At 44.1% G+C, this 27052-nt stretch overlaps 1 protein-coding gene across 9 annotated transcripts; it reads right to left on the bottom strand.

Moving 5' to 3' along the window:
- Window positions 1-3348: 3348 nt before the first annotated feature.
- On the bottom strand, window positions 3349-27052 carry LOC112227785 (serine/threonine-protein phosphatase 4 regulatory subunit 1). Of its 9 annotated transcripts, none has more exons than XM_024392666.2 (19): window positions 26920-27052; window positions 26731-26775; window positions 24527-24611; window positions 24307-24413; window positions 21874-22016; window positions 19998-20144; window positions 19403-19510; window positions 19043-19108; window positions 18540-18698; window positions 17267-17391; window positions 16376-17124; window positions 11854-12014; window positions 11446-11727; window positions 9339-9500; window positions 8906-9006; window positions 8484-8604; window positions 6017-6145; window positions 5242-5383; window positions 3349-4528 (listed from the first exon to the last, which is right to left on the bottom strand). In XM_024392666.2, the coding sequence occupies exons 1-19, from the start codon at window positions 26924-26926 to the stop codon at window positions 4365-4367; spliced, it is 3003 nt and encodes a 1000-aa protein (XP_024248434.1). In that variant the 5' UTR covers window positions 26927-27052; the 3' UTR covers window positions 3349-4364. The 9 variants fall into 9 exon arrangements, with proteins under 9 accessions (XP_024248434.1, XP_024248433.1, XP_024248439.1 ...); XM_024392665.2 differs by having other exon boundaries at window positions 24527-24662; XM_024392671.2 differs by lacking the exons at window positions 26731-26775; window positions 26920-27052 and adding an exon at window positions 26547-26668.

Consider the following 27052-nt stretch of genomic DNA (forward strand, 5'->3'; position numbering starts at 1 on the left):
GTGTTCTTGGGGACATTCAATGCTGCAGAAATATTTTGGTACCCTTCCCCAGATCTGTGCCTCGCCACATTCCTGTCTCGGAGCTCGACAGGCTATTCCTTCGACCTCATGGCCTGGTCTTTGATCTGACATGCACTGTCAGCTGTGGGACCTTATATAAACAGGTGTGTGCCTTTCCCCGAATCATATCCAATCAATTGGATTTACCACAGGTGGACTCCAATCAAGTTGTAGAAACATCTCAAGGATGATCATTGGAAACAGGACCCACCTGAGGTCAATTTCGAGTCTCATAGCAAAGGGTCTGAATGCTTATGTAAATAAGGTATGTTTTTTTATTTTTAATATATTAGCAAAATGTTAATTTTTTTTCGCTTTCTCAGTATAGGGTATCTGGCCGAACTTGTTTTATCTGGCAAGCCGGCCAAACTTATCTTATTGGACAGAACACCAAATTTGTCCTGACCGGCAGGCCGAACTTTACTTACCTGTTCAGCCAGTCAAATTTGTCCTATCTGGCTGACCGGAACGGCCGAACATATCCAACTAGACGTTGGAACATTGCTGCAGGGACTTGTTTCTATTCAGCCACGAGCATTAGTGAGGTCGGGCACTGATGTCGGGCTCGCAGTCGGCGTTCCAATTCCTCCCAAAGGTGTTTGATGGGGTTGAGGTCAGGGCTTTGTGCAGGCCAGTCAAGTTCTTCCACACTGATCTCAACTTATGCTATCTAGAACTTATCCTAGCCGGCCAGACCCGATCTGACAGCTACCCTAATAGACAGCTACGAAGAATATAGATAAACTCTCTTGGTAAATAGTGTGGTCTACAGCTGTACAAGCCCCATAAAGCTGCCAGAAGGGCAACACACAGGAGAGGACTGGGGGAAGTAAGGTGACTTCTGTGTAGTTGGAGACGGGGCCCGAGCTAAGACGAGGGAGTTGAGTTTGTGTGCCCGACAGGATACAGCCAGACCCAGAGCCCAGAAGATGGTATCCCGGAGAGGGTCTCATGGGGGAGACCTATCCTTTTCATTTGATTTATTATTTAATAAACTCCCTTGAAACCAAGCTAATCATACTCTGTCCGTGTCTGACCTGTGTAAATGTCTTGACCAAACCCCCTGGTCTGCCACAGATGGCCTACACCAGCCAAACCCAGATGAAGCTGGGCCAATTGTGTGCCGCCCTATGTGACTCCCAATCACGGCCAGTTGTGATACAGCCTGGATTCAAACCAGGATGTCTGTAGTGACACCTCTAGCACTGAGATACAGTGCCTTAGACGGCTGCGCCACTTGGGAGCCCTAAATAGTGCTATAAGATACACATTACAGTTGACAAATTTTTACTAGACTACATTACTGTAATATAAAAACTGTATACTAAAAGATAACGCTGAGTCTAACATTTGTGTTAATTCCCTGCTGGGGACTTTTAGCACACCATCTCACAGCCCTCAGAGACAAACTCTGTAAATGTCTAACTCCTGCGTATACGATCCTCCCCTATGTCCAGTGGGGGATGAGAGCCTACTGCAGGAGTTAGAAAGTTAGCCAGACTTCTCCAAGCTCACCTGTCTTGCACAGCAACTTCTGGGCCCGTATCCACAAAGCATCTCCGAGTGGAAGTGCTATTTTAGATCCTAGTGAATAGGATTATATGGACAGATCCTAGTTCAGCATTTACATGTCATTTTGTAGACACTTATCCAGAGCGTCTCATATTTGCTTAAACTTTCAAGTATTCATGCAGCCAGTAGGTCTTGTGAAAGACAATGTTGGCTATGGTACAGAAGTAGAGCAGTGCAGAAAGAGTGGGTTATAGGAGTGAATAGGTGTTATGGCAGCAGTGAGGTACTTTAACATTGGGAGGAGCACAAGGACAAATGGCTCTATAAGCAGCACTGGCTTTGAATAGTTACTGTAAATGCAACAGGAAACTGTATATACACATCCCATTTTCACTAACTGCAAAAGTAAAATATGTGCAATATAGTGAATGATAAACATTTAAATTTCTACAACAGTTCTCACAGGAGCATTCGATTCCTACAAGGAGCAATCTTCCCTAACAGTTCCTTGTCATCCTGGGTGTTCTAAACCCGTTCACCACATAACCCCAGGTGTCCCAATCAGATGGTCCACTTCTCCCGAAGCGAGAAGAGGAAAGAAAGGGGAGGCGCGAGAAGGGCATGTTGCTGGCTCACATAGCCGGTGGGCAGTGCCCAGCTGGCGGACAAAAAAATATAGTGTTGCCTGCTCACATAGCCGGTGAGCAGTGCCCAGCTGGCGGGAAACAAGTGTTGCCTGGTAGTCTGGAAAATCCCAGGCCTCACAAAGAAGCCTTTCTCCAATTTCTCAGGAGGATGTCTCTGGTCACGCGACACATCTGTTCTCCTGGCATGGAGGGCCTGCCAAACCTATAGTCGATCAGGGATGCGTGCAGGGCAGGCAGAAATCCTTGTTGCAGCATTGGACAACGGTGCCATTGTGACGGTTGTAAAAGCAGAGCGGCATTTTATGATAGACATGAGGAATTAGGGTTTAGGCAAATTATGATAGGCAAAGGAAACTGGTTGATGGACATGACAGTGGTGGCCTGATCTTCTCCACATTCAGAAATGTGCCCACATTTTTAGACAGGTGTAGATGATTGATGCTTTAAAATCAAGAGCTAGGGCTCAATTCAATCTGTAGTGCTGAAGATCCACGCTGGAGCACAATATAAATGTAAAAGGCAACGTTCCCGCAGCTTCTGCATATGGTCAGCTCAATCTGAAATGCCCTTAATTTCAAAATGTACTACTTTATAACATGCAACTCCAGCAATACAGATTGGAATTGAGACCCTACTTCTGTAACCATAGTTTGACAAGTGTCGGGATTCAATCCAATTGCGGGTTATAGGCATTGTAGCTTTAAGGCAATTTCCGATTGAGCCGACATGCAGCATTTACCGTAAATGGGATCTTCACAAACATTGCCTTTAAAAACCGCAATGCCTATAATCCACGATCTGAACCCCAGCCAAGGCATGGCACCGGTTGTGCACAAAAATCTTCTTTAGCCTTAAAAAGGAATATTACTCAAATGTTTTGCATGTCAGCAGTCAAGTTGTCAAGATATTGGTTCTTTTAAGAAGTGTCTCCAGCCACATCACCATGATGATTTCTTCAAAATGTCCCAATATCTTGTTTTGCATGTCAGCAGTCATTTTGGGACTATCAACAGTGGACTAATGAAACACATACTAGAAGATAGTTTGAGTGAAATTCCCCTTTAAGTCATGAGAAATCTGTTCCAGAGCCTCAGTCCCCATCCCTCTACACACAAACCAAATACATCTACAAGTTTTAGTGCCTGCTTTTTATTTCATTTCATGTTGAGAAAGGTAAAACAGAACAAAATTGTATCACAATTCTATTCATGATCAAAATGGAAAAAGGTTACTAGAGATATGTACAGGTAGGGTATAAGGGAGAGGGACAAAGCAAAAAGGAGAACGGAAGGGGGGGGTCGCAGTATTTTATTCTCAGGTTAAAATACCCCGTTTCAAGTGAGTGTGTGCTGACCTTTTACAATTGGATCTCTGCTTGCTTAAACACCGCAAAACAGACAGCCATAATATTAATAAAAAATACAATAGTTATTTTTCATTGACAACAGGACCCCCCCCTGCATGCCAGGGGGTGGACCTCTGTCTATGGGTACAACAATGTGCTGCACTAGAGTTAAAACAATGGATGCAGGAGCCCTGTATTCCAAACTGTGCATTTCCCACCGACAGCTCCCCCACTGCCAGGCTGTGATAGTACAGATGTTTTTTGTTGATATGCAGGATACAGTATCAAAAAGGAGGAAAGCAATTACAGAAACATTGTTTAAACATTTTGAGTTGGATAAAGTCATCCTGCTATGTGCTTCCATAAAGCTTGTGAGATACTGGCTTTTCCACTAAGTCGGGAGGATTCTATCGTGAGAGAACGAGGAGCCGGGGGGGGAGAAATGGTCCTTATAGCTCCGTTTCCTGTGCGTTTCTTTCCATGTGTTGTGTTTTTCACCAAATCCATCTGGACATTCAAGTATTTTCACATTTAAGGAAGACACTTAAGGCTTCTGTGGCAAAAAATATATAATCAAACCACAAAAAAAAAAAAAAAAAATTGTAGTGAGTTGAGTTGTGCTGCACTGCATTCTGGCAACTTGTGTTGTTGCGCAGGTCCTTCGCTTGTGGTTGTATGTATGGAAGTCTAAGTGCCTGTAGAAGAGGGCTTACATCAAGCCCTCGGCCCCTACCTGGCTTGAGTTCAGTAGAGCAGATGGAGTGTGTGTGTTTAGAGAGATGGGTGGGAGTGCTCTGGGCTCAGTAGGTCGAGGAGGTGGTGCTCATGGCGTCCTCGCTGATGCGTGTACTCCCAGGATGAACGCTGGCAAAGTACTTGACGTCCTTGTCCAGGTCCATCTGCAGAGCCACCAGGGTCTGCTCCAGCGCCTCCTGGTGGGAGTTGGCAGAATGCAGGAAGTACTCTGCATGGGACAACAAAGAAACATGGAGGACAGGTGTGATAATGGTTCAGCTGCTGAAATCTGGGAGAACATTAACATATGTTGTAACACTACAGATGCAGTCTTTGCCGTGTTTCCTCATTGGGGATTAATAAAGTGGCTTTAAAAATAAAATATTATTCCTGCGTTACAGCAATCAAATCTGAGTTGATAGTGGTTCCAGGGTAGTGGTTTCAATTCCCGGGACCACCCATACGTAAAATCTATACACGCATGACTAAGTTGCTTTGGATAAAAGTGTCTGCTAAATAGCATTTCATCATCTTTAGCTTTATCGTACGTTTATTTTAGCTTATACTACGCTTTGAGGGCCTCAAACTATAGACGTTTATAAGAAAGACCTGCTGACACCTTTTTATCTGTGCTATTACATAGGGTGGTTTTAGTCTGTCTATTTTATCCCACTATATACACAAAGGTTTGTGGACACCCCTTCAAATTAGTGGATTCGGCTAGTTCAGCCACACCGGTTGCTGACAGGTGTATAAAATCAAGCAAACGGCAATGCAACCTCCATAGACAAACATTGGCAGTAGAATGGCCTTACTGAGTGACGTGTAAAATATATATATTTGTGTTTAATACACAACAAATTAAGTCATAATTGCTTGTTGTCCTTGTACTAACTATGGAATTGGTAAGCTCAACATGCCAGTGTGTGTGTATGCATGTACCTCTCTCCATCAGGCTCTGGCGGATGGTCTTGGCCAGCAGCACCCTGACGTTGGCCACGGGGTCAGAGGCCAGCTGTAACAGAGGGGCCAGCAAGTGCTCTGAGAACTGCTCCAACGACACACAGTCATCCTCAATTACCAGCTGACAGGCAAAAAGAGAAGGAGGATGGTCAGAGTGTGTATTTGTTGAGAGCAAGAGAGTGGCAGAAGGTAAGTGTGTTTGAGACATACAGGGAGCATGTGACCATGTGTGAGACCGAACAAAAGGAAGTGTGCACACACACACTTGACCTCTCAGTCGCACACACTCAGAGGCATCATGATCTCTTTGTCCTCCCACACAAGAGACATTGTGGGATGGAGAATGGGGCCATTCATATAATCAAATAAAGTGCTTGGTACACTGTCAAGTGGGCCATTGAAAAACAGTGTCCTCTTCGCTACCAGCGCCACTCCACTCACGGTATAATATTGTAGAATGGAAACTAAAAGGCTCTTCAATAAAACTGACCTTAATAAAAAACGTCATTAAATCTTGGCAGATATCCCAGCAACGACCAGATGTCAGCCATGTTTTACCTGAGTGTCATGATCTTACTTTATGAGAAATAAATACAGGCGAACATATTTGATTGTCATTTTTAGGATATTTTACAAAATCACCCTAGGGTTGAGCGAAGGTAGAAAGTCCTGTTTTGTAGTTACTGGATGATTGTGTTTGATAGGTCAGGAGAAGACGAGAATAATAACGAACATGAAGAGAAGATGTCCTCACCTGACAGACGAAGGTGAAGGCCTGTCGTCCCGACCACTTATGGGAGTGGCAGAACTTCTCCACCAGCTCACTCAGGAAGTCTGCCAGCAGCACCTGACACGACGCCACCTTCCTGATGATCTCACTCACCTGACAATGCACAAAAGGAATACAGACATTGTTGATAGCTACTCGAGGAAAAATTAAATTTACTACGACATGTAGTTGTCCCACCTAGCCATCTGAAGATGAGTGCACTAAGTCGCTCTGGATAGGAGCGTCTGCAGAATTACTCAAATGTGTGATGCGCACACACACTACCAGTCAAAAGTTGACACTCGTTCAAGTGTTTTTATTTTCACTATTTTCTACATTGTAGAATAGTGAATACATCAAAACTATCAAATAACACATGGAATCATGTAGTAACCCCCCCCAAATAAGTGTTAAATCAAAATATATTTTAGATTCTTCAAAGTAGCCACCATTTGCCTTGATGACAGCCTAGCACACTCATTGCATTCTCTCAACCAGCTTTATGAGGTAGTCACCTGGAATGCATTTAAATTAACAGGTGTGCCTTGTTAAAAGCAAATTTGTGGAATTTCTTTCCTTCTTAATGCGTTTGAGTCAGTTGTATTGTGACGGTATACAGAAAACAGCCCTATTTGGTAAAAGACCAAGTCCATACTATGGCAAGAACAGCTCAAATAAGCAAAGAGAAACAACAGTCCATTACTTTAAGACATGAAGGTCAGTCAATCTGGAAAATTAACTTTGAAAGTTTCTTCAAGTGCAGTCACAAAAAGCATCAAGCACTATGATGAAACTGGCCCTCGTGAGGACCGCCACAGGAAAGGAAGACCCAGAGTTACATATGCTGCAGAGGATACATTCATTAGTTACCAGCCTCAGATTGCAGCAGAAATAAATTCTACAGAGGTCAAGTAAAATGCACATCTCAACATCAACTGTATCAGGCCTTCATGGACAAATTGTTACAAAGAAACCACTACTAAAGGACACCAATAAGAACAGGACTTGCTTGGGCCAAGAAACACGAGCAATGGACATCAGACTGGTGGGAATCTGTCCTTTGGTCTGATGAGTAGGTGTGATGGTGGAGGTGCTTTGCTGGTGACACTGTCTGTGATCTATTTAGAATTCAAGGCCCACTTAACCAGTATGGCTACCACAGCATTCTGCAGCGATACGCCATCCTATCTGGTTTGCGCTTAGTGGGACTATCATTGTTTTTCAACAGGACAATGATCACCTCCAGGCTGTGTAAGGGCTATTTGATCAAGGAGAGTGATGGAGTGCTGCATCAGATGACCTGGCCTCCATAATTACCTGACCTCAACCCAACAGATGGTTTGAGATGATTTGGACTGCAGAGTGTAGGAAAAGAAGCCTGTGTGCTCAGCATAGGTGAGAACTCCTTCAAGACTGTTGGAAAAGCATTCCAGGTGAAACTGGTTGAGAGAATGCCAAAGCTGTCATTAAGGCAAAGGGTGGCAACTTTGAATCTCAAATATAAAAATATATTTTGATTTGTTTAAGTTTTGGTTACTACATGATTCCATGTGTTATTTGATAGTTGATGTCTTCACTATTATACTACAATGTAGAAAACAGTAAAAATGAAGAAAAACCCAAACCAGGTGTCCAAACTTTGACTAGTATTAGGTAATACATTTTTATTTTATTTAAACACACCAAAAATATAAAAAACCAACAATTTAAAAGATTTTGCTGAGTTACAAACTAAGGAAATCAGTCAAATGAAATTAATTCGGTCCTAAGCTATGGGGCGCAGCCATCGGTGGGCCTGTAAGTGCATAGGCCCACCAACTGGGGAGCCAGGCCCAGCCAATCAGAATGAGTTTATCCCCCACAAAAGGGATTAATCTCAGACTTAAATGAACATCCAATTCTCTGGCAACAGCTCTGGTAGACATTTCTGCAGCCAGCATGCCAATTGCAAACTCCCTCAAAACTTGAGACATCTGTGACAATCGGTTGTGTGACAAAACTGCACATTTTAGAGAGGCCTTTTACTGTCCACAGCATATGGTGCACCTGTGTAATGATCATGCTGTTAAATCAGCTTCTTGATATGTCACACCTGTAAGGATTATCTTGGCAAAGGAGAAATGCTCACAAACAAGAACTTATTTGTACAAACTTTGAGAATTTTTTTTGTACATATATAGTATTCTGGAATCTTATGAAACATGGGACCAACAATTCGTTGCATTTGATTTTTGTTCAGTGTATAATAATTTACCAAAACATGAGATGTTCATGTGTGGAAGTGGTAAGGGGAAAATATTTATTTGAAATATAAATGGCCCAACATGAAAAGCTACAAGTCCATTTCAATTATGTTACAAGACAAAAAAAGTGAGACCAGATTTTTTTTTTTACAGAAAGTCAGAAAAACAGGACGGAGCCCATTTTGGAGGGAGCTGTCTGGGTGACGTACCAGTTTGTAGGAGGTCCAGCGTACAGAGGACACTCGGTCCGTACACAGGCTGAAGGACAGGGGACGAAGGTAGTCATACACATCCTGACCACTGTACAACTCCAGTAGCAGCACCAGCTGTCTGAGAACACAGAGGGGAAGGTCACTCACTGGTCAGCTTTCAAAAAGAGAGATTACCCAGAGAACCAAATGTCACCAAGAGTCAATCTTTCAAAAGGCTATATCTATGTTTAACTCTCACCTACACACAGTAAAGGGAGGCATTGGCACAACTGACACTCATATTTACTGTAGGTCTGAGAGCGTAAACAATACCTAGGGCTACCACCATTTGTCTGGGTGGTAAAAGGTATGTGTGACAACTAAGTTCACAGGGAAAAATCAGTGGATTAATAAAGTGTGGTAACAGACGGATAACCTACTCAGCCAGCTCTGATCGGAAGCGCCAGTTTCGGCTGTTGTCTGTGACCAGGAACTCCTGGAGCTGGTACAGGTATTTACGCCGCGTCTCCTGGTGCAGCAGCTAGAGGGAGAGGGACAGGGTGAGTGCTGACAGAGAACAAGGGAAGGAATGAGCGATAGAGGATGAAAGGGGGGGGGTGAAAGAGGCTCTTTGACCACACAGCAGAACATCATCATGACGCACAGCAGCACTACTGGAAATATGAGCCATTTGGAACAGTAGAAACATTTCTGCTGCAGTCAACCAATTGATAAATCAACAGAAAGCAGGGATATGAATGGGACAACCGCTGGGCAATGACAGGCTAGCTATCCATTCCAATAATTCAAAGATCTAAGAAGAGATGGTACTCTTGAGCAATATTAATTCTTTACACTGATCTGCTGACTGACCTTGAGGAAGTCGTAGAGGTGTTTGAGGACCCCTACCCGCACCTCGTCCAGGTCCTTGAGGAAGCTGTTGAAGATGGGCACCAGGTCAGCTGCTGTCAGCTGGTCCCCCAGGATCAGGGCCAGCTCATGGATGGAGAAGGCCAGCGTCCGACGCACCTTCCACTGGGGGAGGGAGAGGGACAGATATTAGAGGCCAGACAGGCCCAGATGTGTTAAAGGTGTATGGGATTCAGGGATTCCGTTCGAAAAGCTGATCAAATTGACCAGGCCAATTGTCCAGGAGAAGAACAAAAAAAATCCATTGCGAAACAATGCTTTTGGCTATTCATTGATGGAAATACATTGACTGGTCATGCAATTTTTTAAAATCTGCCTATAGGCTCATTTGCACAATTTAGTGGGATTAAATTGGCGCATGTACAGTATATTCGTTACGCATCTTATTTTATCACACGTACAGAATACAGAGACCCTTTGAGCAGAAAATCTGTCAGCGCGAGAGCTGCTGCTACAGCATCTCAAACAGCAAATGCAAAGGCAACGGAAAACAGGCTTCATCAGTGCGTCACACACCACTTTGCAATGAGTGAAAGGCAGTATGCATTTTGAAAACATAATTGTTTTAAACCTGAACGGTTTTACTACATACGAGGCATGTCTTACCTTGCATCAAAGTAGCCTTGCCCAAATCAGACCATATTTGTGTAGGAAATTATATATTTTTTTAAACTTTCATTGTCCTGTAGCCAAAGGCACAATCCTAGTCGTATTAGCAACCCATGTAGTTGTTGCATATTAGATACTCCTTTCTTTCTACATTTCTAATAGATATTTTCATCTGTCACATGAAACCACAGCTCTTTTGAAGAGTTTTCCCGCTAATTGCATTATGGAACAAACATTTGAGCATAGCTTACCGTCTCGTGCGCTTATAATGTGAATAAATAACAGTTTATCAACAATAAGATAAAGGTTCTGATCTACTGCAGACTAATTGTTTTTTAAAATGTAGCCTAGGCTACTGGTTGTATGAATTTGGGATCTATCATCCCACAACTGTCCCAAAGTCTGATAGGAATAGGCCATTTCGTTCTCAACAAGCTGACCAATGGAATAGGTCAACTTTTCTACTGTGGGGGATAGTAGATTGGCATAGCCTAGTGATTTTGTTGTTCATTACTCATCTTGTTGGCTGAGGAAAAGTAAATGTGGACAGTTATTCTAGTGTCTTCAAAGTGTGCATCAGAATTAGGTAAGGACTGGACATCATTGCATCCTTGACATGTTCTGTTAATATGAATGACCATAATCTAAATCTGATTTCTGTCAGTCTAAACACTGTGGGTGGATGCCCTAAACGGGTTACGCACCCAATGCATATGGGTCCGGTAAATTTCTCAAAATGACCAGTAGACTAAAATGATGCAGGTCAAATGTCCAGCTCTACATTTTCCTAACGGAAAGCCTGGTAAGAGTGTGTGGAACACAGGGAGCGGCCAGGTGGAGACAGCAGCAGACGCATACACAAGCCTCACATGGGTGGGGGAGTCAAGCCCTTTGGGCTGCAGCGCCTGAGGAAAAAGGTGGTCCTTTGCAGGCATGCAAAATCTGGGGTTGATGACTGAATGGTGAAGGGACAGGAGCTTGTTTTTGAGAACTGCAGTTGGGAACCCAACAAGCTAAAATAAGATCCACACATGGGGCTTTGGAGAAACGAATAAAAAAAAGGTGCTGGAGGAGCAGCAGAAATAAGTAGTAAACCTGCCCCATGCTCCAGTCTAGGTCCTGTCTCTGGAAATAGACCAGTGACAGAGCACAGGGGATTACACCGCTACATGCTAACCACACTAGGGGTTAGTTCAGATACTGTAGAAACGTTGCCATTAGAGCTGATCTGAATAGAATCAAATCTACAAGTGAGCGAGGTTCTACACAATCTATGTACATTTCTATGTAAAAAGTCTCATAATGTTGCGTTCTACTGAATGTGTTCACCGCCTTAGGTCGAACATTTGACGAGAAAAACACTTCCACTTTAAAACGTGTACAGTGGAATTGACAGAGGGCGTGTGTACGGGAGACGTAGAAAGAAAGAGTGTAGACCTACCTGCATGTCGGAGGCCAGGGTCTCGTAGGTATCCCGGAGGCAGTGCCAGTTCTGTCTGCCCAGGGTCATGGCCACACCAGGCAGGCTGTAGGCACAATGCTTGGCGATCTCCATGTCCACCGTCTGGGCTCTGGAAGGGTCTGTCATGGACAGGTACTGGTCCAGCAGGGCCTGGGGGATCACGTCCTGATGCTTGGATTTCTTCTCATCCTCTGGACTGAAGCTGCTGTCGCTCAACTCAGAGTCATCACCGTGGCTCATCTGCATGGTCGAGGTTCGGCTCTACACAGATACACAACAAGATTAACCACGGTCAAACATGACAACCCTGTACCCTTTTCTCTAAAAGGCGTGACATCACCCCCCCCACCCCAAAAAGGTAGGTCTCCACCACCCATTCCCCCTCACCTCCATGTCTGAGTGGTCTCCTATGAGGGGCATTTGGTGCACTCCAAAGGGGTTGTCGTGGTGGTGTCCCCCCTTGCTGTCCCGGGGCTCCAGAAAGGCATCCTCTAGGTGAGAGTCCATGGTGGTGGCTCTCAGAGCAGCTGTCAGGACTTCCACTTGTGCTGCAGGGAGGGAAGGAAAGGAGACATGGATGAGAGTGTATAAACTTTGAGGCCTGTGTGTGTGTCAGTCAAACAGGCGTTCTGTGCCGTATTTACACATCCTTCATTAGACAACAGTAGGCCTTTATCTGGGCGTCAGATAGCTCAGCTGTATTGTGTATCCAGTATTCCTAGATATTATGAAAGGTGTACCAAATGGGTCGATTCTGAGTCCTGTACTTCTTACATTAACAATATTGACTTGTCTGTACAAACTTGTAACCATCATGCCGATGATGCTGTTGTGTATGCCATTTCCCCCACGGTTGACCCGGCTCGATCTGAAATACATTATGCCTATATTGTATTAGAAACACTGACCTGAAGTGAGGTAAATGCTGGTAAACTAAATACATGTTCTCTAGAGCACATAAACAAAAATAACTGCCGATTTAAGCATACGTACTTTGGAGGGTATCAGTATTGATCGTGTGCCTGCTTACAAATATTTGGGCATCTGGACAGATGAAAAGCTGTCTTTTAAAATGCATATTGATGAGTTAGTTAAAAAGCTGAGAATCAAAATGGGCTTCTCCTATAGCAGGGTTTCCTAACTCTGTCCTCGGGACGCCAAGCGGTGCACGTTTTAGTTTTTGCCCCAACACTACACAGCTGATTCAAATGATCAAAGTTTGTAGTAGATAGTAGAAAGCAGATTATTCAGTCACCGTCGGTGCTAGACTATGGTGACATCTACAGTCGTGGCCAACAGTTGAGAATGACACAAATATTAATTTCCACAAAGTTTGCTGCTTCAGTGTCTTTAGATATTTTTGTCAGACGTTACTATGGAATACAGAAGTATAATTACAAGCATTCAATAAGTGTCAAAAGCTTTTATTGACAATTACATGAAGTTGATGCAAAGAGTCAATAATTGCAGTGTTGACCCTTTTTTTTCCAAGACCTCTGCAATCCGCCCTGGCATGCTGTCAATTAACTTCTGGGCCACATCCTGACCGATGGCAGCCAATTCTTGCATAATCAATGTTTGGAGTTTGTCAGAATGTGTGGGGTTTTGTTTGTCCACCCGCCTCTTGTGGATTGACCACAAGTTCTCAACGGGATTAAGGTCTGAGGAGTTTCCTTGCCATGGACCCAAAATATTGATGTTTTGTTCCCCGAGCCACTTATCTTTTTTGCCTTTTGGCAAGGTGCTGGAAAAGGCATTGTACGGCACCAAACTGTTCCTGGATGGTTGGGAGAAGTTGCTCTCGGAGGATGTGTTGGTACCATTCTTTATTCATGGCTGTGTTCTTAGGCAAAATTGTGAGTGAGCCCACTCCCTTGGCTGAGAAGCAACCCCACACATGAATGGTCTCAGGATGCTTTACTGCTGGCATGACACAGGACTGAGGGTAGCTCTCACCTTGTCTTCTCCGGACAAGCTTTTTTCTGGATGCCCCAAACAGAGAAAATGACTTTACCTCCGTCCTCAGCAGTCCAATCACTGTACCTTTTGCAGAATATCAGTCTGTCCCCGATGTTTTTCCTGGAGATAAGTGGCTTCTTTTCTGCCCTTCTTGACACCAGGCCATCCTCCAAAAGTCTTTGCCTCACTGTGCGTGCAGATGCACTCACACCTGCCTGCTGCCATTCCTGAGCAAGCTCTGTACTGGTGGTGCCCCGATCCCACAGCTGAATCAACTTTAGGAGACGGTCCTGGCACTTGCTGGGCTTTTTTGGGCGCCCTGAAGCCTTCATCACAACAATTGAACCGCTCTCCTTGAAGTTCTTGACGATCCGATAAATGGTTGATTTAGGTGCAATCTTACTGGCAGCAATATCCTTGCATGTGAAGCCCTTTTTGTGCAAAGCAATGATGACGGCACACGTTTCCTTGCAGGTAACGATGGTTGACAGAGGCAGAACAATGATTCCAAGCACCACCCTCCTTTTGAAGCTTCCAGTCTGTCATTTCAACCCAAATCAGCATGACAGAGTGATCTCTAGCCTTGTCCTTGTCAACACTCACACCTGTGTTAACGAGAGAATCACTGACATGATGTCAACTGGTCCTTTTATGGCAGGGCTGATATGCAGTGGAAATGCTTTTGGGGGGGATTCAGTTCATTTGCACGGCAAAGAGGGACTTTGCAATTAATCTGGTCACTCTTCATAACATTCTGGAGTTACCATCATACAAACTGAGGCAGGAGACTGTGAAAATCAATGTGTCACTCAAAACTTTTGGCCACGACTGTATATGAACGCAGCAGCCACTTCCTTAAAGCCTTTAGTTTAGATGCTCTTATTATGGGCAAATTATTTCAACGTATCACTGCATATTCTACTAGATTGATTAAAAACTATTTAACACATTTTAGAATAAAGCTGTAACGTAACAAAATGTGGGGAAAGTAAAGGGGTCCGAATACTTTCCGAAGGCACTGTATAGAAATATACAGTACCAGTCGAAAGTTTGTACACCTACCCATTCAACAGTTCTGTGTTTATACTATTTCCTACATTGTAGCATACTAGGGAAGTCATCAAAACTATGAAATAACAAATATGGAATCATGTAGTAACCAAAAATCCCAAAATATTTGAGATTCTTCAAAGTAAATAAATCACAGACAGTAGTACCAGTAAAGCACCACCACACCAGCTCCATGCTTCACGGTGGGAACCACACATGTGTTTACCTACTCGCAAAGACACGGTGGTTGGAACCAAAAATCTCAAATTTGGAACTCAGAACAGATGTCCATTGGTCATGTTTCTTGGCCCAAGCAAGTCTCTTCTTATCGGTGTCCTTTAGGAGTGGTTTCTTCGCAGCAATTCAACCATGAAACCTGAGTCACACAGTCTCCTCTGAACAGTTGATGTTGAGGTGTGTCTGTTACTTGAACTCTGAAGCATTTATTTGGGCTGCAATCCAAGGTGCAGGTAAGGAATGAACTTATCCTCCACAGCAGAGGTAACTCTGGATCTTTCCTGTGGTGGTCCTCATGAGGAAATGCCAAGTGTGCAAAGCTGTCATCAATGTGCCTCCTTGAATACATTTTCGGTGAACACTTTTTGATTGATTCCATGTGTTATTGCATAGTTTTGATGTCTTCACTACTATTCTACAATGTAGAAAATAGTCAAAAAGAAAAACCCTTAAATGAGTAGCTGTGTCCAAACCTTTGACTGGTACTGTATGTGCGCATGTTTTTTGGGGTTGGGAGCAATCCCGCCTCGCAGGGGCTGTGGAGGTGCTTGCTATGCCACTGCTTATAACTATAAATTAAGTAGAACTATAAGAAATCTAAGATGTGTCAATTTATATCCAGCTCAGTGCGCCAGCCATTTGTTGAAATAGCACCCCTTCTGCGCACATTTGGTAATACTGTACACCCCCCATATGGTACAGAAACAGTATGAAAATCTGGGTCCCGCCCAACCCTAACACAACCAAGTTGAATATGCATTGTTCGTCAAACCAATGCATTTTTTACATGCCACTAGTGCAAGATCATGTAGAGATTTAAAGTCATGTGTGCCCCATTTTAGAAACGGCAAATCTCAGGAGACTCTGGAATTGAACTGCTATAATGGTATTTCCCACACAGTGGTGATCTGTAGTATAGGCCTGGCCTATGAGTTGAGTTCTCTTTCCATGCAGTATGATGGATTGCATCTACAGGCAGCACAAGTAGGCTGACAAATACAAGAGGATTGCAGGAAAAGCCGTTTCAGTCATAAAACAACAGCTTTAGTTTGAAGCTTCTTTCCGGTGCTTTTTGGTAACCTCTGACAAGGCCCTTAGTTTCATTGTGTGATTCATGACATTGATATACCAGTACACACCTCTCACAATTTTTCTATTTACTGCCTCTCAGTCCCTTTCAAAATCGGGCCCAAAAATATCCTCCCGTTTGTATTGTGTAGAATAACCAGGCGCCAGCAGGCTGCTAACCTCAGTGCTAACCTCACATGCCAAAGCGACATCAAGGGTTTCCTTCCATCGATAACACAGTTAAATGGACTCGAGGTCCAACCTCTCAAAGCGTTGGCCTATAGGGCTAGCCTCTGAGCGCTATCATCCAAAACTACCTGTGAAACATTGCTGGGGTTAGCTTGGAAAAGACAGGTTGTCACTTTATTGCCCAAGGGAATTCACACTCCATGACAACTTCTTCCTAACGGAATTACATACAGCCTACAACACACTAATAGCCACTGTCTCTGAATGGACACAACCCCACGTATTTCAACAGTGACCAAAATAACCACCTCGAGTTAAATTATATGGTGTTTAAGTAAGCAGCTTATAGCTGTAGTGTAAACCTCTAATAGTGAAGTAAAGCTTCATAGACACACACAAAGCTCACCTTTCACGTCAGGGTCATCAATATGAGGCTCCAGGTTTTCAATCAACTCTTCCAGCTGTTTCCGGTCCAGGACGGGTGCCGAGGCCTTAGTCTTGCCGTGACTGGAGGAGCCATAACTGGGAGACTCCTGCTGGCAACTTTCCCCATGCTGGAGCAGCTCAATGTCCAGGTCCATCTCAGCGATGGGCATCCTCCAGAAGTGGAAGGAGTTGTAGAGCTCCTGCTCGGGAATACTGTCCTGAGGACTGACAGAGGGGGATTCCTCTACTGGCTCAGACAAAGATGAAGGCTCAGATATGTCTGCTGGTGAGTCATCCTTCTCGTTAGAGGTTGTGTGCTTCTCAGGTGGCTGTGGCTCATTCTCAGTATCCCCTGAAGGGGCTTCCTCCTCCTCCCGAGCCGCTACTCTGTCGGAGGAGTCGGGGGTTAGCGAGGAAGGCTCCTTCTTGCTCTTCTCGCCACAGAGGCACTCTGGAACTATGTCGGCATCCTCGCAGCACGGTCCACCGTCCGCCACCTGCTCCCCACCCCCCTCCTCTGCCACATCCACTCCTCCTACCTCCTCTGTCCGGCACAACACCCCCTCCCCCAGGTGGCCTGTCGAAACGCAGTCCTGTTGTGGACAACCCTCCTCTTGGTTGCCATTTGTACATGCAGGCAAGTCCTCCCCCTGCCTCTGAGAGTAATTCTCTGTGTTAGCCCTTAGGGAGGGGTCTGTAGTGTCCGGGTTCCGTGGTTTCTCCTCAGTACTGGGGGAGAGAAAGGAAGCTAGTTACAAACAAAGCAGTTCAAATCTCAAGCTTGGTGGATTTTCTTCAGAATGAAAGGATCCAGCCATTCATGTAAATTCCCTTTTAGATGCCTGCTCAAAAAGGCCAACAATGGCTGCACCTGTTCTGTGGGTGGACACAGTAACACTCGCCCACCTCCCCCTCTCTGAAGTACTGGCCCACACTGTTAGGGCTGGCGAACGTGGAGATGAACTGGCCCAGTGACTGGAAGGCAGCCTGACGCACCTGAGACACACACACAGTAAGAGACAAGAGGTCCAGGAACAAATGAGTACGACACTTACTTACACTCATTTAGCAGACCCCCTTGTAGAGAAGTAGCCAAGCTGTGAGTTCAAATAAGGAGGCTGAGTGCTTAAAAAAAATATTTAAAAAACACCCTGTCAATTTTCGATAATGGTGGGAAAACTGGGCTAACTATTGTTAAATAATCACTACTACCACCAGGCCTCGCAGCAAAACACATTTTCTCTAAAAAGTTACTTACCTGCAGCATGAACAATGGCATTCTAGCCCCAGGTCAATGTTTAATGCCTATGCTAACAGTATTTACCAATAGAGGGGTATCCTACGAAGCAGGTTTGAAGAGTTAGCGAGGTAACTTTGGTCAAATCTGTGTTCAACACATGGTAACAGGTCATACGAAAGTGGCTGACTTTTTAGTCAGGTAAATTTCTATGGCAACGAATTCTTCAGAACTAACGTGCTCCGGGGAAGGCTAACTCCACTTAACCTGAATAAAAATGACTGAGCCATGATGAGTTGAGGACCAATGAAATCAGATTCCCTCCCTCTTGCAAAGATTGCATCATCATCCCCTTCATTTGAGGAAGACTGATTAAATATTTCATTAAATCAAAAAGGTTTTATTACAGATTTAGTGATGACAGAACGCATTTTAAACTTCACGCACAGAAAGACCTTTAAGGAATTCAATCATTTTATCGGTAGGAATAAGGGAAAGCTGGTTGTGCATTAATAAGCACACCAAAGTCGGCACTTCAACAAGCGTATTTCACACCATCGCCTGATGAATTTGCAATATAAAACTTTCCTTTCATTTAATTTCAGCACAAATTTAAATGTGGCACTGACTCGCCCATAGATCGATGTTCAGCATCGTCTCAATGAAGAGTTCAGTGTTCGACTAGCCACATGCAACATACATGCAGTTACAAGCCTGCTAGAGTGAAACGGCAGGCTGGACGAGCAATATCCACCGTCGTCGTACGGATGAAACCTGAACTGGAATGTCAAGCTAACAAGCTGGTTAGCTTTTGAAAACCCAGAGTAGATCTAGATTGCTTCGTAAGATACCCCTCAGGTTGTGGGTTGCCAAATGGCAGAAATCCTCCTTTCTGTTGAGTGCTCACCCAACGGGAGGGGTCACTGATGAGGCTGATGAAGAGCGAGGAGAGCTTGGTCCTGCGCACTTCCTGCGAGGTGGACGAGGAAACGGTCATGAAGCACTCAGCACAGGCCTTCCTCACCCCCCACACGTTGTCCGAGCAGAGCTGGAAAAAGCGGGGCAGCTGGACAGGAAAGAGGTGGGAGAGAAAGGGAAGGCAGAAGGAAAAAAATGCAGTTAGTCAGAGCTTGAAATGCCCTTTCCTTGTCGCACAGGGCCAAGTGGAGTCACACACAGAGAGAGAGAGAGTCAATGTGTCACCTGCTACAATCTCAATGCCACAAAACAGTTGCAACAGAGAACAATACACAGAGTGCAGAAAAATACTGACAATACAGTGGCAGTTGGGAACGACATTAGGAGCCATAGTAGCTTCTGACTGTCAGATTATCATGTGAGTAAACCCTGGTGTGACAAGGCTAACAAGTCATTTGGGTGAGAATGAAACCAAAAGAGGTCAACATGTACCAGGAGTTCCTCTGTCGCATCTCCTCCGACAACACTGCAAATGTCGCCAAAGTTTGCTGCACAAACCTGCCATAAAACACACAAAAAACAAACATTAAAACATTGACTCAAAGCCGACGCAGATGTAACAATACATTAAACAAAATAGCTGAAAAGACCAATACTACATGTGAGAAAGTCTGTTTGAGTGTGTTCAGTCCCCATAGACACTGCCTGGGAGTGGTCTAATCCAGGGTTGTGTTCATTACGGCACAACAGAAAGCGTAAAAAATTGTAACATAACAATTTCAGGTAGTCCCTCGTATTGGTTGGTTTTCATCCATTTGGTGGCGTATGAACACAACCCTAGACTCTACTGACCTTGCGTACGTGGAACATCCTGCAGTCGCAACACATCTCACAGAAGCGGGGCAGGAAGAGGCGCTCGGTGATGTCCTTGCCCACCATGGGGGCCATCTTACAGATGATCTACAGACAAAAAAAATCAAGTCTGTCAGCATCCTCCTCACACCGCATGGAGGTTTGGCCACATCACAAAAAGACTACATGTGTCCTATGGACAGCCTTGAAATACTCTTGCCTTGCACTATCTGCAGGAGGACAAACATTAATTTGAATGCTGGCTGCAGCCTACCCCTGTATATCACAGCTATTGTAAATAGCAAGTCAGATAAAACAAAGGGGTCAACCTCATGACATAAAATGCTAATGTTTTAAAGTAGCATATCTTAAAGTGGCACACTGATTGCTTGGTAATATAAAAACATGGCGTGAGCATCATGTTACGAATAAACTGCTCCATACTACATTTCCTCACACTCGTGCTTCAGAAATAAAGCCCTATTCCCTATGTAGTGCAGTACTTTTGACCAGAACCCATAAAAATATACTTAAGTAGTGCACTACATAGGGAATAGGATGCCATTTCAGACATCTCCTTGGTCACGTGACTCACGGCCATGGCTTCGGTCTTGACGTCGTCGTTGCTGTCGGGGGCGGTCAGGTCCACCAGGACAGGGCACACCAGGGTCTCAATGTCCCCCCTCTCAATCAGCTCCTGCTCCAGCAGCACCAGCAGGGCTGCCTGGCTGGTCTTTCTGACCTAGGGAGACATCACAATCACTATATAGAAGTTATTAATAACATTAGTAAAATATTAGAGTTGCAATGAAATGTTTATTTTCGCAGCTTAATTCACCATTCAAAAAAGTTAAATAGGTGTACATTTAACATGTGTCAAAGGCCATATACAGGCATCTGAAAATTTGAACAGGTAAACTTAGCAAAATAAGAAACGTCCTCTCACTGTCAACTGCGTTTATTTTCAGAAAACTTAACGTGTAAATATTTGTATGAACATAAGATTAAAAATCAGACAAACTGAACAAGTTACACAGACATGTGACTAACAAACAGAATAATGTGTCCCTGAGCAAAGGGGGGGGTCATAATCAAAAGTAACAGCCAGTATCTGGTGTGGCCACCAGCTGCATTAAGTACTGCAGTGCATCTCCGCCTCATGGACTGCACCAGATGTAACATCTCACAGCAAGAACTGGCACCCCACTCTTCCACCAAGAAACCTGCAAGTTCCCAGACATTTCTGGGGGGGGGATGGCCCTAGCCCTCACTCTCCGATCCAACAGGTCCCAGAGGTGCTCAATGGGATAGAGATCCGGGCTCTTTGCTGGCCATGGCAGAACCCTGACATTCCTGTCTTGAAGGAAATCACTCACAGAACGAGCAGTATGACTGGTGGGTCATGTCAGGATGAGCCTGCAGGAAAGGTACCACATGAGGGAGGAGGATGTCTTCCCTGTAATGCACAGCGTTCAGATTGCCTGCAATGACAACAAGCTTAAGCCCGATGATGCTGTGACACACCGCCACAGACCATGACGGACTATCCACCTCCAAATCGATCCCGCTCCAGAGTACAGGCCTCACACTGGTCGGTTTCGATAGTCCGTCATGGTCTGTGGCGGTGTGTCACAGCATTCCTTTGACGATAAACACGAAACCGACCAGCACCCCTGGTGAGATAAAACCGCGACTCGTCAGTGAAGAGCACTTTTTGCCAGTCCTGTCTGGTCCAGCGACGGTGGGTTTGTGCCCATAGGCGACCTTGTTGCCGGTGATGTCTGGTGAGGACCTGCCTTACAACAGGCCTACAAGCCCTTAGTCCAGCCTCTCTCAGCCTATTGCGGACAGTCTGAGCACTGATGGAGGGATTGTGCTTTCCTGGTGTAACTCGGACAGTTGTTGTCGCCATCCTGCACCTGTCCTGCTGGTGTGATGTTTGGATGTACCGATCCTGTGCAGGTGTTGTTACACGTGGTCTGCCACTGCGAGGACGATCAGCTGTCCGTCCTGTCTCCCTCTAGCGCTGTCTTAAGCGTCTCACAGTACCGACATTGCAATTTATTGCCCTGGCTACATCTGCAGTCCTCATGCCTCCTTGCAGCATGCCTAAGGCATGTTCATGCAGATGAGCAGGGATCCTGGGCATCTTTCCTTTGGTGTTTTTCAGAGATGGTAGAAAGGCCTCTTTAGTGTCCTAAGTTTTCATAACTGTGACCTTAATTGCCTACCGTCTGTAAGCTGTTAGTGTCTTAACGACCGTTCCACAGGTACATGTTCATTAATTGTTTATGGTTCATTGAACAAGCATGGGAAACCGTGTTTAAACCCTTTACAATGAAGATCTGTGAAGATTTTTTACAAATTATCTTTGAAAGACAGGGTCCTGAAAAAAGGGTGTTTCTTTTTTTGCTGAGTTTATGATAAACAACACAGGGATAATGTAATGAATTGTCACACGCCTCCTTTACCTGGTTGTTCTGGTCAGCCAGGTATCTCACGACGATCGGTAGCAAGTATTTAGAGAAGGCAAACGGAATGGAAGGTCTGTTCTCTTGACAGAAAATGGCGATGTGAGGAACTTGCTCCATTAGCTCTGCTCTTACAGTGGGCTCTGAAAGAGAGAGGTCATCCAATATATATTTAAAAAAACAGTAGAAAAGGGCCCAATGAAGTCTGAAGATCAAAGGCCCTTTAAAAACAAAATGATCTGGTTTCATCAGACAGCAGCACAAGTGTTCAACCATGAGCGAACCCTGGCTGGATGATGAAACCAGAGCCTTTGGTCATTTAAAAAAGGACTTTGGGGACACCACCTCTCTGGACAAATATAATGATATCCCCCTCTGTCCATAGGAAGGATATCATTTGTCCTGACAGAGAGAGATTGTCTGCAGAAATAGTTACATTTTCTTAACTTCTGATGTGAATTTAGGTAGGCCTACATTTGAATGAAATACATCAATCCACTAATAAATCGAGTAGAATATTTCCCAGGCTTGCCCAAAAGCACACCCACCTTTGAAACACTTTTTATTTTATTTAACGATGTTCATGATGAAGTTATTTTAAAACATGTCCACTGACTGACTGACTGACTAAGGTCCCCTCTGGTCAGTGTACTCCAGGGTTGAGGGCCCTGGCTGCTGCTCTAATGTATGCATGCACCATTAAGCAGGGCTTATGTTCTGTTATAATCTTCACCCGACACAGCCAGAAGACGACTGGCCACCCCTCATAGCCTGTTTCCTCTAGGTTTCTTCCTAGGTTCTGGCCTTTCTAGGGAGTTTTTCCTAGCCACAGTGCTTCTACACCTGCATTGCTTGCTGTTTGGGGTTTTAGGCTGGGTTTCTGTACAGCACTTTGAGACATCAGCTGATATACGAAGGGCTATATAAATAAATGTGATTGACTGGCTACTGCATTACGCTATCATGCCCTGCACTTACAAGGACACTGCTAGTCCACTATCCTACATTCAGAGAACGTACAAGAAAAACTGAGTTATCCCAGCTAATAACACCCAATCCATTTCCTAAACCCTACCACTTCCCCATGGCCCTAATACTTCGATGTCTGACTCCAATAGGCTCCTGGACAGCTTCTATCCCCAAGCCATAAGACTGATAAATAGCTAACAAAATGGCTACACAGACTACATAAAGTATTTGTCCCATGTTTCATGAGCTGAAATAAAAGATCACAGAAATGTTCCATACGCACAAAAAGCTTCTCTCAAATGTTATGCAGAAATGTGTTTACATCCCTGTTAGTGAGCATTTCTTCTTTGCCAAAATAATCCATCCACCTGACAGATGTGACATATCAAGAAGCTGATTCAACTACATGATCATTACACAGATGCACCTTGTGCTGGGGACAATGAAAGGCCACTAAAAATGTGCAGTTGTGTCACAAAAATGCCACAGATGTCTCAAGTATTGAGGGAGCATACAAATTGGCATGCTGACTGCAGGAACATCCATTTCTCTACCATAAGCTGCCTCCAACATCATTTTAGAGAATTTGGCAGTATGTCCAACTGGCCTCACAACTGAAAACCACAGATGACGTTAATGTTGTGTTCAGAGTGCCACATGGTGGCAGTGGGTTTATGGTATGGGCAGACATAAGCTGCTGACAACAAACAATTGCATTTTATGGATTTGAATGCACAGATATACTGTGACCAGATCCTGAGGCCCATTGTGAGGCAGATGCATATCTGTATTCCCAGTCATGTGAAATTAATAGATTAGGACCTAATGAATTTAATTATTTCAATTGACTGGTTTCCTCATATGAACTGTAACTCAGTAAAATCATTTAAATTGTTGCGTTCATATTTTTGTTCAGTATAAATATGGTATTGGAAGTGATCCTGTAGATTGCTTACTTTCTTTCCCATTTTTGTTCTACCGTATGTTATTTTTAGTACTACATTGATTACAGTGTTGGATTTAGAGCTTGCAAAAATGGCATTTTACTGTACTTGTGCACATGACATCAAAATTTGAAACTTGGATAGGTAGAAGCAGTGGTGCACCTTCTGCTATATTCCTTAGCATGCCTTCACCTTACAGATCTACAAACATCGAAGGGTTAGGGCCAAGGGGGGTTGAACAGGGACCGGCTGTAAAAGTAAGGCCCAAATGCATTTCACCCATTTGAAATGGCAGCCAGGTGCAGTAAACGGTCAGTTAAATACACCGCTCCATCAAACATTTATAGGCCTCTCTCTGCACTGGTGACCAGCTAAGGAGAACAGGCTGGCTACTTAATGACACAGAAATAGGGGCATGTCCAGAGCACGCAGACACACGACAGACACAGGTTTGGCGTTTTCAATTCAGTGAGCCGCCAAATATGAAACAGACACGTCTCATTCAGCAATGGGGTCTTACCTGAGTCATCGGCCAGTCGGCCCACTCTCTCCAAGACAGTGATACAGTCCTGCTCATCCTCATTTACAGCTTTAAGTGTATCCAACAAACTTCGTGCCACCATTTGTCTGGAATTCACACAATAACAAGCAGGCATAAAAAGGAACCATTTTACTATTATCCAGAATAAATGTAAGTCTTCAAAAGTGTGTGCTCTAATAATGTTCCATTGGATAGCTACCTGTTGAAAATGTTTTCGCTAGCCACGTATTTATCCAATCTTCCAAGAGGAGTCAGCATCTCATCTTGCGATACAAAGTCCAAGGCTGAAGGTATAATAATGATGTCAGACTCTGAGCTGTAGTCATCCACACCAACTATTAAAGACATTGGAAATATTGTGCATGAGAGGTACCCACCACCACCCAGACAGGCCGGTGAGTGACAGTGATGAGGAACAGCAAGTAAAATGACATGACATGCAGTAGTGGCAGAAGCTTGGCAACAATGCTAAACCTATTAGCATATCAGCAGTAGTTAAAAGAATAAGGTCCAACAGAAAAAAGGGCACAGTGAAAACGACAGATTTGGTGAGAAGAACACATATGAAATAGGCCTACAATGAATGCATCTAAAAATGACAAAATGCACATCGCTTAAAAGCAGGTGTGGATCTGTGGGAGGAAGGTAGTTATATGTAGGTGGACTTATTGCATTTTGACTGTGTTCACAATTGTATAGGTATGTTGCACTATTAAAACAAAGCAATCCACCCTCTTGCAACATAAACAACTAGCTTGTACTGTAACCGTGTCTAGTTACTGCAATATGGCACTGCTGGCGGGCGCATGCACGCTGACTTCGGCCACCAGCTGTGCGGTGTTTCCTCAAACACATTGGTGCGGCTGGCTTCCCGGTTAAGCGAGCAGTGTGTAAAGAAGAAAGCTTGGTGTGGTTGTGTTTCGGAGCACGCATGGATCGCGACCTTCGACTCTCCCGAGTTCGTACGGGAGTAGCAGAAATGGGACAAGACCAACTACCAATTGAATATCACCAAATTGGGGAGAAAAGGGGGTAAAAATTCCAAAAATAAAATATATGGCCCGGCTGGGTGCGTCAAATCTATATTGAAAAATAATTCAACGCAACAAGTGTTGGTCCCATGTTTTATGAGCTGAAATAAAAGATCACGGAAATGTTCCATACGCACAAAACGCGTATTTATAAGCTAATACCTGACGGGTTGTGGCATTATCAAGAAGCTGATTAAACAGCATGCTCATTACACAGGCGCACCTAGTGCTGGGGACAATAAAAGGCCAGTTGTCACAAAACAATACAACAGATGTCTCAAATTGAGGGAGCGTGCAATTGGCACACTAACTGCAAGAATGTCCACCAGAACTTTTGATAAAAAATGTAATGTTCATTTATCTACCATATAAACCGCATTCAACGTAATTTTAGTGAATTTTCTAGTATGTTCCACCGGTATCACAATCACAGACCACGTGTAACCAAGCCAGCCCAGGATCTTCACATACAGCTTCTTTCCCTCCGGGATCCTCGTAGACCAGCCACCTGGACAGCTAATGAAACAGGAGTATTTCGGTCTGCAATAAAGCCCTTTTGTGGGGATAAACTCATTCTGATTGGCTCCCATGATTGCACCCCTGCCCAGTCATGTGAAATCCATAGATTAGGGCCTGGTGATTTATTTAAATTGACTGATTTCCTTATATGAACTGTAAACTCGGTAAAATAGTCAATTGTTTCATTTATATTTGTGTTCAGTATAGCTAGTTGGCTAGTTATGTTTTCATACTAATTTAGTTTGGCTAGCAAACCAAATAATCCAAAATCATTAACATTCCACATCGGGGAGGTTCAGGTTGAGTAACTAGAGTCAAATGGCCCTGAACGAATTTCATAAAAATACGCTAGTCTTTGAAAATAAATCAACAAACTCCCTCCGCTGAGGTAGCTAGCTATCGTGCACAGATGCCCGGTGGATTAGGTTTGGAACCTAGAGTGCGAGATGTTCAAAATCAAATTGAATACAAAGCAGTGAATCGAAACGTGTAATACTGGTAATCTGCTTTACCTGAGCTAGATAGCTAGCCGTTTGAGAGATGCTAACTAGCCAATTAGCTTGCTAGCTAGCTGGTTAGTTTATGACCCAACTTCAGCGTGCGCGTGACATAGCGTTAGCTGTTCCAAAACGACTTTTGCAAGCATTTAAATGTATGATGTGAATATACCTCTTTACACATCGAAGAACAGATCTGTAAGTTGTTAAGAAAGGTGACAGTCCAGCACATATACCCAAGGCCCACTCAGACGACCCACCCATGAACTCCATTGCCGACAGGGCAATTATGTAGCAAGCTAGTTAGTACCCCTAGCAGTAAGAGTTCCACACTGACAACAGAGGGGAAAACTTACATCCGTCCAACTCCTCCTGTGAATCCTCTTTGAGCAAAGATATATCTGTAAAAACAACCAAAAACGGAATGAAAGGATACTCAATCGATAGCTTAATTGTACTTTCACTCGAAACTTTTAAAATATGGGACGGAAAAAAAGTGTTAATAACGCATTTTCCCGAAGCTAATGTAAATAAAGGCTACGTACCCGCCATCTTGTCCTGGTCCTACATTTAAAGTGGTATGGGCAGACGAGGTTTCAACTGGAGAGGGAGAAAATAGGAGCCGCCGTTAAAAACTGAACAACGAGCGGTTCGGATAGTATCAAATCTGTGAACAAA

The sequence above is a fragment of the Oncorhynchus tshawytscha genome, linkage group LG29, assembly GCF_018296145.1.
Source record: "Oncorhynchus tshawytscha isolate Ot180627B linkage group LG29, Otsh_v2.0, whole genome shotgun sequence".
Classification (NCBI taxonomy): Eukaryota; Metazoa; Chordata; class Actinopteri; order Salmoniformes; family Salmonidae; genus Oncorhynchus; species Oncorhynchus tshawytscha.